A 14090-nucleotide genomic window follows, 5' to 3' on the forward strand; every position below is an offset into this window, starting at 1 on the left:
AGGACCTTTCACTCTTAAGTCACTAACCTGAGCCATTTTCAAGAGGTCTGTGATCATTTGTGGCCTGTGTATGAGAAGGAATGACTTTAGTCTTGATCCCCATATTTTTATCATGTTTACTGATACTCCAGCTTTGGGGGAATGGGCAAAACTGACAGACAGCCAAAAATCTAGCATGGGAACTGAATTACTCTGTAGCAACTTTACGTTATTCTTATAAGTTAAATTGCTGCAGTGTATTAAGAAAACTCTGTGTAGCTGCTGCACATGCTGTGTGTTTGTGTGGTGAAACAAAGGATGTAGGGCAGGGCACAACCATGGATTGTGTGGCCAATTTAAAAATCTTGTTTTCCATCACAGGATTCTTGTCTGGTGGTGGTGGTGTTTTGGAATTGTATTTTCCTATAATCATATGGAACGTCATTAAAGCTATTGAGTATAACAGGAGCTTCCTGTCCTGGATTCTGCTAGCAGGAATACTTCAGCAATACATCTACTAGGGAAACTATGAGGATTTTAATCCTCCCAGCCATAAGGGATGGTGCAGTGAGTTACTCAGAGTTACAACTGGATGGATGATCAAGATTGTGTTTGTCCCTTTAGCTACCCAAATGAGCATCCATACCAGTGACAAGCAAAGGCCCATGCAAAAATAATTTTAAAAAATGAGTCTGTAAAATTTTTACCCTGTACAGCTTAGTACAGATGTGTGTCTGAGAGTGAAGTAACAGCAAAACCCCTAATACTGACAAAGACAACAAAACCTGGAGAACCTGGTCATAGAAACAGGCAGTATTGCCCAATTGAAAGAGCTTTCAGGGCTCAAGGCTGAAGAGAGGTTTGCAACTTTGAGCAAAAGACCTGCTTTCTGCTGGTTGATTCCTGCTGGATTCACAGAAATAGAGCAACATGCAATTATCTGAATTTAGTGGACTGTACCAGAAAAGTATGTGATCCCACCATCATCATCATCATCATCATCATCATCATCATCATCATCATCATCATCATCATCTCTTCCTGAAGAAAATTAATTTAAGAATCTTGAATGCCACTAACTGATCAAAAAGGGGTAGAGATTGTTACAGGTTTCTCATGCTTCTGTTACCATGTTTAATTCATTAAAAAACAAGGGATAAGCCCTATACTCAAAAGTGCTGTCAAATTCACTAAGTTATATAAAAATGCAGGAGGCAAGATATGGTTTATTTTGGGAAACACAAGTTTCTTGATGATCAGACAGAATCAACTCTGGAGTGAAGAGCAGCTTACAAAAGTTGAATCTTGGCAACAGGCAATACTAGAGAAGTGCTAAAGAGAAGTCTTTAGAGAGTAGCTACTTGTTCATGTTCTTCTTCCACTACTGAAAGCATCTCTTCTCACAGTGCTGGTTTGGCCCATGTCCTGAGATCTTTTTGGAGTCTGTGGATTATGCTGTGTCAAAATTAGGAATGAAGGAAAGGAGCCTGATTGATAAAAATTAACTGAGTTTTATAGATAGGCTGTTGTAATCACAAGTATCAGGTGTTCTCTCTGTATTCACTCCTCATCAATTAAGCCCAGACTTTTTTCTCCTGGTTCTCTGCTGTGTACAAGTTTATTGTTCATTGAATCTGGAAGATCCATAGATTTCTGTCTATGAGAATCCTTATACTCTGCCAATGCTGTACAAAGCACACGTTAGGAATTATTGAATACTTGGCCATACTGGGTGATTTGCTGTTGCTTCACTGAAATCCTGCCTTATTTTACAGTTCTGTCAGAAAATAGTTTACCACTTTAGGAGCTACCTTTGCCCCAGGAAGGCCAAAACCTGGTTCTCCAATTGGTCCAGCATGACCAGGTAACCCTATGTCACCCTGCAATGAAGAAAATAAATACTCTAGTTATTTATTTTATTAAACACCAATCATAAACTCTGGTTTTGAATATCTGTTATGCAAATGTAGTAGCTAATTTTATTTATTCTATTAAACACCAAAAGCAGAAGAAAGGACAGTATTTTGATATCAAAGGTTATCTAAAAACAAAGAAATAAACCTGGGTAGCCCACATCTCAGGCTAGTATACAATTAATACCAGGGCATGGTGGTAACTAGACTGGATACAGTTGATAACTGCTGACAGGAAAGAAGTTTCAGTTGACCACATATGACTGAAATTATTGACATGAAAAATAGCATGGCCTAGTTTGCATTTTCTACCCTGTGTTGATAAGCACTAGGAGCTGGAGTGTAGATCTTACCTTTGGTCCAGGCACAGCTCTTCCAGGAGGGCCTGGCATTCCAAGATGTCCTGGAGCACCAGGTTCTCCCTGCAGTGAGGAGAGCAAAAATTATGGATTTTTCTGAAAGTAAGCATGAGAATCTTATAGAGAAAACATTTATGCAACGATTTATAATATTCCATTAAAATCAATTAGAATTTCTCATATTCTGTTCTATGTGTAGTGAAATGTAACTTTGAAGAACTGCTAAAAAGCATAGTTCTGATTTCTCAATGAAAAGGAGATTCTTCTCAGTTGCTGAACAAATACGTGTTATTAGAAATCCCTTTCTTAGTGTATTTGAGACATTGTCAACACATCCAGCACACAAGGCCTACTGCCCAGCTGTGTAGGTAGACTGAAAACACGTGTATTTTTCTTTAGAGTACATTTTTTTAAAATAGTCCTTTCAGTTTACTTTTTTACTCTTTAGTTTTTCCTCATATATGGAAATACACATTCTTGTGTGCACAAGTAGAAAAAAGATTTAATAAGAAATCTATTTAATTTAATAAGAGTAGCCGTTCTCTTGTTTTCAGTGAGTACTGAGTATTTGAATAGAAACTCCAAATACATAAAGGAATATCAGCCAGAGTCAGTATAAGGGAAAATGAAGTCCTGTCACACGTGTATATGCCATACACCATAGTATCTTCCCAAATATTCCAGCATTAAAATACCAGTATTAATATCCCTTAACTCCTTCCAAACTGACAGGGAAGCAATATGGTAAATGCAATTAAAAAAACCCCAAACAACAAAACCCCCCAAACTTCTAGATGTTTATAAGGATCATGGTATGGATTGCTAGGGGCAGACTTAGATAAACTTTTTTTAAAGTTATTTTTTAAGAAGCAAGTTCATTCTGGGACAATTGTTTCTGACATCTAGAACAAAGCACACCTGTTTAATATATGTTTATAATGTAGTAATGAACCTACTTTAGCTCCAGTGGGTCCAGGCACTCCTGTTAGTCCTGTTAATCCACGTATTCCTCTCTGACCTTGATCTCCCTACACAAATGGAGAAGATATGTCACACATACCAAATAACGTTAAGTGTGAACTGAAATTACCAGTGAAAGACAGTGACGTTCTAATTTGCATCTGGTGCACATGAGCTGTTCCTATTGCCTTTGTTGGCAAGTCAGTTAATTCTGGTCAGTAATTGTCCAGATTACATCTGAAATTAAATTAACGGTCTTACTAGCAAATACTGTGAAAAAATACAACCACCAAAAAGGAGTATCAAAGACTGCATCCTTGCAGCTGGAAAATCAAGTTAAGTAATTACTTGAAAAAAGATACTATATAAAAGAAGTAATCAAAAGAGGAAAAGATAGTTCACTCAGAGGTACATTTTTTTTTATTCGAAGGCAAATAGGGCAAATTAGATGACCAAAATACCTGCTCTGATTGTTCAGTTTATCCTTCCAGGCAGAAAAAGCTATGAATAGATGGCATAAACTTTGTAAAGGGATAACTGTTATTTAAGCATATTATTAAGCTGTAATAATTACAACAAAAATGAAACAACTATGAGTCCAGAATCATTCTGAAACTGTTCCAATACAATAATTAATTTTATTGTTGCATCATGTCATCTGCATGTGAAAGTAATCTGAAAACAGGTGGAAGCCTTTATTTTCCTTTCTACACTGTTTTTTAGTTCTTCTATCTTCTTGCAGTTTTGGTACTTAATACATTTATTTCTCTTACAGTGTAATATTTAATCTCAATGTATCTTGTCCAATGTCTTGGACAACTATTCCAGCAATTTTCAGTGTCTTTATTTCACAGGATACAGATACAAATGATAAACCCAAATTACTTCTCTATCTGTGACTCAGTACAGAAGATCAGTATAAGAGCCAGAATCTGAAAGATCAAACCTATTAAGAGAAGTAGCATTTTCAGTTAGCTCTTCTTCTTGGACTGGGTCTTATCACAGGTACTGGAAATTGTGAGCCATTGAACTGTTGTGCTGTCATTTTTATTTTTTATTTTTTAATTATGAAAAGGATGGGTGTTTTCTTACTAATTTTACCATTTAAAAAGTATTGGTTTAGGCTGAGGCTGAAATAAACTCTGCAGTTAACCACTTTTAGAAGCACTCATTAACCTATTCCTTGAGGTACTTCTTTTTTTTGTTACTTATAAAACACTAAAAGAGAGGCAGCCTTGACAAACCTATTCCTGGAACATTAGAATTTAAAACGTTACCTTTAGTGAGAAATTCTCACCTTTTTTCCCTGTATTCCAATCCCTGGAGTACCTTCAGGACCTCTAAGACCAGGTAATCCTGGTTCACCCTTGAACAGAAAAATCAATACAGACATGTTGAAAGATCACCTCTATTCACTTGAACAAGCTCATTAAAAGCATAGACCTTTTGGAATCAATGGCAAAACTCCCACTGATGTTAGTGAACCCAGGATTTTCTTCCCATATCCAGAAGCAACCTTTGTAAAATTCTGGGTGGAATGCATGAAGTAGCATGTTTCCTTATATGTCTGAATATAATCTGATTCTAGGAAAATGCCCTGGTTGGAAGGCTTGGTGGATTAAAAAAAGGCAACAACTGTAAAAAGAAAAGACAACTCCCTCCCCATTCAAAACAAGCAAACAAAAACCCCGAGGGAAAAAAAAATTAAAAATGCTACTTTCCCCCTTGTCCATAAACACTCTCTCTTCTAGGTTTAGGTATCAGCACAGGGACAACAGTAGGAATGCTTGGGAAGGAAGCAGGTAGACTACAAAACATAGATGAACTAACCTTTTGTCCAGGAGCTCCATCTTCCCCTGGAAGACCAGGCAGACCTGCCAGTCCTGCAGCTCCTGGCTCTCCCTGACACCAATAAAAAGTAGTTTGTTATATTAAATGCAGAAACTATTCTTTCTCTGAATCAAAATCTATTTAAAAAAATTTACTAAACTGTATTTTTTTACAGCAAATATTTGTACATATGAAACCAAATCTTGCCTTTTTTTTTTTTTAAATAAAGACAATTTGTGTATCTGAAATTATCCTACCATCTGATTGTTTAAACTGTGCATTTTTTCTATGCAGTTTGTATTATTCTCATTCTCATAAAATAATGCCCTCATTTTATTGAGTGGCAGCATTTGAAGTAAATATCAGATGGAGCTGACTGTGATACGAGGATTGATATCTTGCTGGTGAATATCAGTGCAAATCTATTAATGGCAATGGAATTGACGTCAGCCAGGTTCAAGAGCCTGGCTTGATTTTAGATGAAATGGGAAGATTTGGGGTCAAATGAGTTTACTCAGCATTGCCATATTTTGTGAAATTAAAGAAAGCTGAACAATTTTTTTCCTTTTCCTGACCCTTGTCCCAAAGCCCTAGCAAACAAAAGCAAAACCATGATGCCCTGTGCCTTTCCACTGTCACAACAGTACTTTTTTGTCTGTTAATGGTGTAGAGATTGGTTAATATTTTTGTCTCCTTAGCACTAAGACAATCTGGTTGCAGCTTCCTCTTCTCTAAGCAAGTATGCTTTCTGTCTAGTCGCTGAGTTTGTTTCCTATATGAAGATGTGAGTATGCTTATGTCCTATCCTGTGTGAAAAAGGAAGGAGCAGCACAATAACCACAGTGGGTTTTTTTCCACCAGCTCTGAGTGTAGCTTAGTTTACACTGAGGATTGTTAGTTCTGGAAGCTGTTTCATATTGTAGATGTTTTTTTGGACAGAACTGTAGGTGAGCTGTATGCAACTCTGACCTAAACATGGGCAGGCACATGGACATTTTTTAGGCACAACAAGTACTTTTGTACAGAACTGGTGTATTTAAAACGTACCCATTTCTGGAGGTTATTGAAAGCTTGTGTCAAAAATGTTAAAGATTAAAAACCTAATTTTATTTCTAAACCTGTTTTTATGTGCCCACAGAAGGGATACTCAGGAAACACAAATCTCAAATCTGAATAAATAAATAAATAAACCAATTCCTCTAATAACAATGTACCTTAGAACCAGGTTCTCCAATACCTCTTTCTCCTGGCACTCCAGTCTCTCCTGGCAAGCCTTGTTCACCCTTAAGTAGAAATTATTTTTTAACAGTGTTATCATGGAGAAATATAAAATATTCTTGGTTGCTTAAATTTAAAGAAAGATTAGTTTGATATTGTCTTTAGTGTGATGTGTTGGTTATAAAGATTGGGAATCTGCAGCATGTTTTGGGTTGTCTCTAAAAAGTTGTTGTAAATTATTAATGCTGTAAATCTATAATTATGTTCAGGAACATATCTGACATCCACTAGTAATTCACCCTTCTCTTTCTTTTCACCATTGGTAAAGCATTTCGCTGCAGCCTTTAAGAGGTCATCTCTAGTACTGCAAAATACCTGGTATGGAGCCTTGACGCAGCTAGTCATGGGTCCTTTATATTATGTTTTCATAGTCTTCAGTCATTCACAACTTTGTCTATTGCTGCTTTCAGAAAAATCACTTTATATCTCCATTCCAAACACCTCAAGGGTGACATCTTTCATTAACAGTTCCATACTTGGAAATTGGTGAAGACTAAATTCTTCTGAGAGTTTTCCTTCAGCAAAGGTAATCATCTTTATACTTAAGACCATTATTAACTACTAGATACAGTAAATATGCAGTCAGGTGAGACAACAGGCAGCCAGTAACAAGGAAGGCAGCCAGTCTGTAAGGTATGTATGCATTTTTCTGGAATGGAAACTGTACAACAAAGATAAAAATTGTATTGATGTTCTGGGTTTCTTTTGAGTTAAAAGCAACTATTTTTTGGCACTGATTCATTGCACTTGCACCTGATACAATGAAACTGCAAATCCATTCTATAGAAATGTATTGGGAAGTGCAGTTCACTGTCTCATATGTGGTACCATGAAGTTTCTGTGGAGAGACAAGCCAAAATCTAAATAGATAACTGGCATTTGCTTATCAAGGCTTTTCAGTGGAGTAGGATCTGCTATACAGTTCAATGATATTAATAAAGAAAATAATTTCCTGCAGCTGTGATAATACATAGATTTGTGTTCATCACTTTAACAAGCATAAGGACAAAGACAGACTATTTCTTAATCAGGCAATGTAACAGTAAAACCAGCAAAATAGCTTTTATGTGAGAAAATTCCCTAACCTTTGGTCCAGATAGTCCCTGTCCTGGTAGCCCTCTAGAGCCAGGTGGTCCTTTTGGGCCCTCCACTCCCTGAAAAGATTAGTTCAATAATTATTAAAATTAAAATATTCTCTGTTACTACACATTTAAGTTTGAGGTGAGAGGGAAGTGAAAACTACCTTTTCTCCTTGAATTCCAATTCCAGGTAAACCAATTGGCCCAGGTAAACCAGGAGGACCAAATTCCCCCTGGCAAACAAAGTACAATAGCTTAGTTCTGTAAAGATAGAGAAACAACTGGGAATGGCTCCCGTGTTGATTTAACCTCTCCTGAAGGCAGTGAAGCTGGGGATCTGACCTTTTATCTTTCATATTTGTATTTATTCCCTGCTGGTTCATAAGCAAACAACTGCTAGTCTCTTTTTCCCTTTCCAGACCTCAACTTTCCTACAGAATCAGATGCTTTTTGAAACATTTCCTATATTAATATGAAAGAATGTTAAAATAGGTTGGGAGAGTTTATTTGACATAAATCTCCCTACGAAATACCTTATTATCCAGGGCTTATTATGGGTTCCTTGCCTCCTTACACCTTTCGTAGTATCAACCCTGTATTTCCTGTATTATTTAGATTTATTGGCACTTTGTTAATCCCCTGGTGTATTTACTGCTCACCTTTTCACCTTTCATACTAATGCCTGGAAGTCCACGAGGGCCTTTTGGTCCATCAAAACCGTGGTCTCCCTACATCAAAAAATATACTGTTAACTGTAGAAACACACAGCTGTTCTCTCTGAAGTAACTGGAGACACTGTTCCCTCTGTCATCCCGAAACTCAAAACAAAAGGAAACAGAAAGTAGATCCTGGTTCTGTTTTCCAGGTATGAACGAGGTCGTCTTTTCAAATAAGCTCGCTCTGCAGTTTGAAATTGCTGATGAAAGAGCTGATCAAGCTTCCTTTTTATCTTTGTGCTCACCTCAATTGCTTAAAGTTCTCTTCTGCTTCCCCTCAAATCAGTAGCAAAACTACAACTGATTTAAATGTCAGCAGGCCTGAGTAATGAGACTGACTGAACACTGTATTCTCCTTCTTTAGCTCATAGGTTAATTTCATTAGTGTGTGGCAATGAGGATCTGGCTCTCACTAAGAATTTTGCCAGAATAAAGACCAAGCCAAACTGTATTGTAGAAGTCTCTTTGTAAATATAATTGTCTTTCTAAACATTTGATTACAAAATAGTAGTGTTGAGGGAAATGCAAGTTATTAATAAGAACACAAATATTGTGCTTTCTTGTACTTCTGTTAATAAAACATGTAGAGATCCAGCATTAGCTTGAGTAAATTGTCACAGAATCACGCAAGGGAATAAAGTTAATGTCCCAGACAGGTCTTTTCCCTCCCTAGTAACCAATTCCATCATTTTAACTTTCTTTGAAATACACGATATGGATTTCTGTATAAAATAAACATTATTTACTCCTGATGTTTTAGAGTACTGGCCTTCATTTTCCTTTTTACTGAATTGTGAGCTTGTAGTAAAAATGTTCTGAAGAAAGCTGTAAAATTTGTTTCAGATTAATGAATCACTTGTTTAAAATGTGTTTAATGCCAGAGAGCTGTCATAATTGGGAGCCATAAATAGGAGCTGAAATACGTATAGACTCTGTTGATGCATGCTTGGCTCCAAATCAGACTTAGCAGTAGGTAGTACAATTTTTAATAGAATCAAGATTTCCAGTAATGCTGTCAGAATTACACTGTATTTTATTTTGCCTATCTCAATAGTTTTGGCTAGATTATGTATCCTTCTGTACTTGTTCTCACTGTGCATTGTTACTGTACTTTACTTATTAGTTGTAGTGTTTCTTCCCACATGAATTGGTGTTTCATGGCAATGGACTTGTTTCTAAATGCATTTTGGTAAAATAGTTTTTTGGTTTGTTTTTATGCATAAGATCTGTTAAGCAAATAAAAGTCATCAGCAGTGAGGTTAGATAGTTTATATAATTTGCCACAAAATATATACTGGATGTCTGAAGATGCAATGTTACTAGCAGCAGTCAAGCACGGATGACTAAAGAATTGCATTCAGCAAAAATCCTAAGATTTTTAGTAAAGGGATAGTTGGGGCTCACACCTGCAAAACAATTATTTATTCTTTTCCCAACCAAAGTTGCCATAGTGCAAGCTTTGTCATTTTGTCGTTGCAACCAGAGGTCAAAATGACCACTCAGCCTGGGATCTGGTTTTCAGCAGGCAGCAAAAAAAAGCTAGCAGTGGGTCTAGTCCATCCATGTAGGAGCAAGTACTACAGTCATTATCTTGCTGGATCTAAAAATTAGTAACAGTGGCTTTCTTTCCCCATAAACTGAATTCAGGCTTTGGCTAAAATGAGTAAGCCAGCAGCTGAGGTATTTAAGAAATTTAGAAGCTTGTCTTTAGTGACAGAAAAGACACACAAAAATTTAGAAAAAAAGCAACAACAAAAAGCTGTGTTTTTCATATAAGGATCACTTTTACAATATTTTGTTTAAGATCTGATGCTCAAGGCTGTTTTAAAGTTCTAGTTGGGATTCCCTCCAGGCATCAAGCAGCAGCTGAATTAAATACTGGCTTTACAGGCCCCAAAGGCTACCTATGCCTAGAAGTCATGTTTGGACCAACTGAATTCTAAGAAAATTTATTGAGTTAATTGATGCCAAATTTTAATATTAATTTACAATCTACTTTCTCAGATTCCTGTGTCTGCTGTGGGCTTGTTCTGGCATGCACTCATTTAATGTTGCTGCTCTGGTCTTAAAATCCTTTGATTGCTGTACCTTTGCTCCTGGAAGCCCTTCTGGTGAACCTCTTTCTCCTTGAACACCTCGTGGTCCTTGAGGCCCCTATTAACATAAATTTAAAATGTCCTAGCAAGTCAACAGCAGCATTTTCTATGTCCTTGTCAGTTTTAAGCACATGTTTAAATGTTGGTGTAGTGCTAACCATTTAAAAATATTACAGTAATATGATAGGCATGGTGAATAAATGATGAGCATTCTGGCCTGCAGCAATAACAAAGCAGACAATTTTCTGGTTACTTATGAATCACACATTATGTAGCTGAAATTCCTATTCCTTATACCTTTTAAATCTTTGCTTCCTAAATGTTAGTTTTGTTTTATTATCTAATTGTTACTAATGTGTAAGCGTAATCATGAGAGACAAGGAGAACCATATTAAAGATCATGCAGAGTAGTGCTGATGATGTAGTTGTAGAGAGATTTGGCTGTAATCAGTGCAGAGAATAATCTCATGCCCTTCTTTTTTTGAAAACAGGAGGGCAAGGGACAAGTAAGACAACTAAAACCTTTCACTTAATGCAAGTTTAAACCTGTGCCTATTTATCCTGCTTCAATGTTTGCCTACATTTTCCCCCCTCTGATTTATTCCTTGAGATTACACACACAGCACAGAATGTTGGTAAATTTGGCTCTGCATAGCCTAAATACGCTTCTGTTTCTTCTGCATAGAGCTTTCAAATTATGCCCAGGTCTTAGTGAAGGTAATTACACTACATCCAGCCATAAAAAGAAAACTCCTTTGAAGCCAATACATTTTACAGTAAATTTAAAACTCATTTGGTATATTTTTAAAAATCAGAATCTCTTGTTATACAAGTATTGTTTCTGTGGCTAACAAAGATGCACAGTATAGGTACCTCTTCCCCTGCAAAGTGGCTCTTTTCTCTATGCTGTTACTGAAGACAGGAAGCATTACTGCACCACTTTGACTGTCATCACTGGCTTTATTAGTGGACAATATACTTTATGCTTCTTTTATTTGGGCTCTTCAATGAGAACTCATTCCTCTCCAGTAGAGCATTTTAAAGCAGGTTTGATATCAGTCAGTTCAGTTACCAAATCATCTTTCTGCTTTTCATGGGAGCACCTCTTTTGAAATTATTATTGGAAATCTTTCCTTGTCAATGGGGAAAAGGTACTTGTAAAAAAAACTGCAGAAAATTTCCCTCATGCTTGCACTAAGGGCCTTTCATACAGGAGAAGAGAAATTAATTTGAGTCTTCCATGTTGTAAATAGCTCAGTAAAGGGTGCTGACACTTAAAAGTTGGCGTACTTGTTTTCTGAATAACCACAAAGGGGCTTAGTTTACCACTACTGGGTGGAGGAAGGGAAGGACGAGAAGGAAGAGACTTCAAAGCTAAACCTACTATAAAATCTGAAAGTGTTTTTTTTTTTAATTTCTCCCTCTGGTATCTTCAGTAAAAGTAATACTGGTCAAATTGTTTCCTGGGACCACTTATGATAGCTAAATATCTATGTGGAGGTTATTCAGGTGTTGCCGTTTCTAACGTTACAGTGATTGAAATGGAGTCCCTCTCAAAGCCATGCTGGTTAATGTTCTAATGATACTGAAAAGCATTCAACTGAAAAGTTACCACATGTGGATTTGAATCTATCAGGGGACAGATCTATTTAAATATTTATGCAGTTTTGCATAAAGTGTTATTTTTTCAGAGCTGTTTTGGAGACTAAGATAATTAGAAAAGTTAAGGAACTGGAAATATTTCCAATTTATTGAGCGAAATGAAAGACAACATAGTAAGTATGAGAGTGAAAACTAGTGGAAGGAAGAAAAGAGCTAGTATCACTTAACACACATACACCCCTTTTAACAAGGAAACACTGAGAACTTTTCCTTTCTGTTCTGATTCTCTCTCAGCAAATGAAAAACCAACGTACCGTAAGTCCTGGCTCACCAACACCAGGTGGGCCAGCAGGGCCTGGTCTTCCTGTCAAACCGATGTCACCCTTCAAACAAAGATGTATTTTGAAGATGCCTGATTTAGATATTTGTATGTGTGCAGCATATTATCTCTTATCGGACATTTTTTGTGTGAAACACTTGATGTAGGAGAATACAGGAACAGGAACAGCAGAGAAAATCTGAGTGTCCTCACAGACATACAGCATGCAAGGCCCAACAGACATTGAACTAGTTTCACAGCATTAGGGGACAGCCTCAATTCTCTGTCTGAGATAAGACAATGTTGAATATAAATGGCTAATTATTCCCATGGTATTTCTAGTACATTGTGTATCATTTACTGTCTTTTGCCAAGAAGTCAGTATTGCTATTCTTTCTATTCTTTCTATTCTTTCTATTATTTCTTTATGTCAGTCATCCAAACCAAGATAATTTCTGTTTAAGTCTATGTATGCATTTTTACTCAGCTGTAGACTGCTTGGATTGAGTTATGTCAAGCATAAGAACTGTTGTAAAAAAATCCTTTAAAGTATGTACTTAAAATGCACTTTTTAAAAAACTTGGTTGACTTCCCCCCCCTCCAAGCAGTTTTGATCAACATACAAAATACCTTTCCAATACCATAAAAACAGCAGTTGAGGGCTTAAGGTTTCTTATGTACCAGCAAGTATATTATCTTAGCTGTGTCAATCTTTATTCTTATCCTACAATATGTGCAATAATGAAGATGAGAGTCACTTATACCTTTAGGCCTGGCAATCCTATTCCAGTCTCTTCAGGCAAGCCAGGTGGTCCAGGGAATCCTCTTTCACCCTTTTCAAAGAATGAAAAAAGAAACAATTCTGCTTATAAATTGGTGTCTAGAGAAATCCATTTACCTCAGTTTGTAAGTTCATTTTTTTATATGTCCTGAATATCAGGCCATTGGAATTGTCTTACATAGTATTTTATTTGTTCAGTGCTTCAGAATTCCCTTTATTGAGAATAAAGCTGTTTGCTCTAAAAAGTTATAACAGATTAAACAAAAGCAATTTTTTTTTCATGTGGGATATAGGAGTTTTGACACCGAGCTGCTCTATGCCTCAATGTCGGTCAGCAGGCACTCGAAATGTGGTGCAAACGAGATTATCAAAAGAGACATAAAAAGATACAATGTCCTTTATAAACATATTTTAAAGTTTTTCTCCATAACAATATTCCTTTCACTAGCTTAAGAGCCCATTAGCCTTAGCTGAATTACTCAGTTTAAGGTTTTTCTGAGAAGCAAAGTGGTCTCTCATAATGAAATTAAACCAGTTCCTATAATTGTCTATAATACCCAGTGATATTGCATCTTCCATTAAACTACTATGATAAAGGTATCAAAACATTACAGAACCACAGAATGAAGTAATCTCCGTTGTATACCTGGAATTTACAGTGGAGTTAAGTGAAAAGTAAACCTAGCAAATCTGTAGGATTTAATAAATGTAAATCATACTTTTTCCTAAACAAACAAACAAACAGTAAACATTTTAAGTTCACAGATCTGACTGGATCTTGTAGTGAAGCACTGTGTGGTTTTTGTGGCCCACCTTCAGAGGGGCCATTGCAAGACTGTGTCCTGAATTGCCCTTATCCTCATGACTTTCAGATATCTTCTGCTGAATATCAGTAAAAAATGGGAGTATTAATTTTGAGCTATTAAATTCATCTACATTTTCAAGAGAAGAGTTTGTCTGAGATCCCAAGTGGAATTTGTGCTTGGCACTAAAGGAAAAAAAATAGTTTTAAACTGAAAACTGAGGAAATGCAATGCTATACTGCTGCTAAACAATATTCCATGATGCTGCCATGTTTCCAAATGTTTGTGAGAGAAAGTTGGAGTGTGATTTGGACCTGAATCCAATACAAACAGCAAACCTTTCTTAGGAACCTTGTAGAATACAAAGAATCTATG

General features: G+C 36.5%; 1 protein-coding gene across 1 annotated transcript in view; it reads right to left on the reverse strand.

The window, feature by feature from the left end:
* COL28A1 (collagen type XXVIII alpha 1 chain) overlaps positions 1-14090 on the reverse strand; it is a 39281-nt gene that overhangs the window by 11409 nt on the left and 13782 nt on the right. The window contains 12 exon segments of the mRNA XM_054381224.1: positions 1791-1859; positions 2246-2314; positions 3208-3279; positions 4509-4577; positions 5042-5113; positions 6256-6324; positions 7405-7473; positions 7563-7631; positions 8058-8126; positions 10203-10268; positions 12127-12195; positions 12896-12964. Coding sequence (XP_054237199.1) covers positions 1791-1859; positions 2246-2314; positions 3208-3279; positions 4509-4577; positions 5042-5113; positions 6256-6324; positions 7405-7473; positions 7563-7631; positions 8058-8126; positions 10203-10268; positions 12127-12195; positions 12896-12964 — 831 coding nt within the window.

This window comes from Indicator indicator, chromosome 5 (genome assembly GCF_027791375.1).
Source record: "Indicator indicator isolate 239-I01 chromosome 5, UM_Iind_1.1, whole genome shotgun sequence".
NCBI classification, from domain to species: Eukaryota; Metazoa; Chordata; class Aves; order Piciformes; family Indicatoridae; genus Indicator; species Indicator indicator.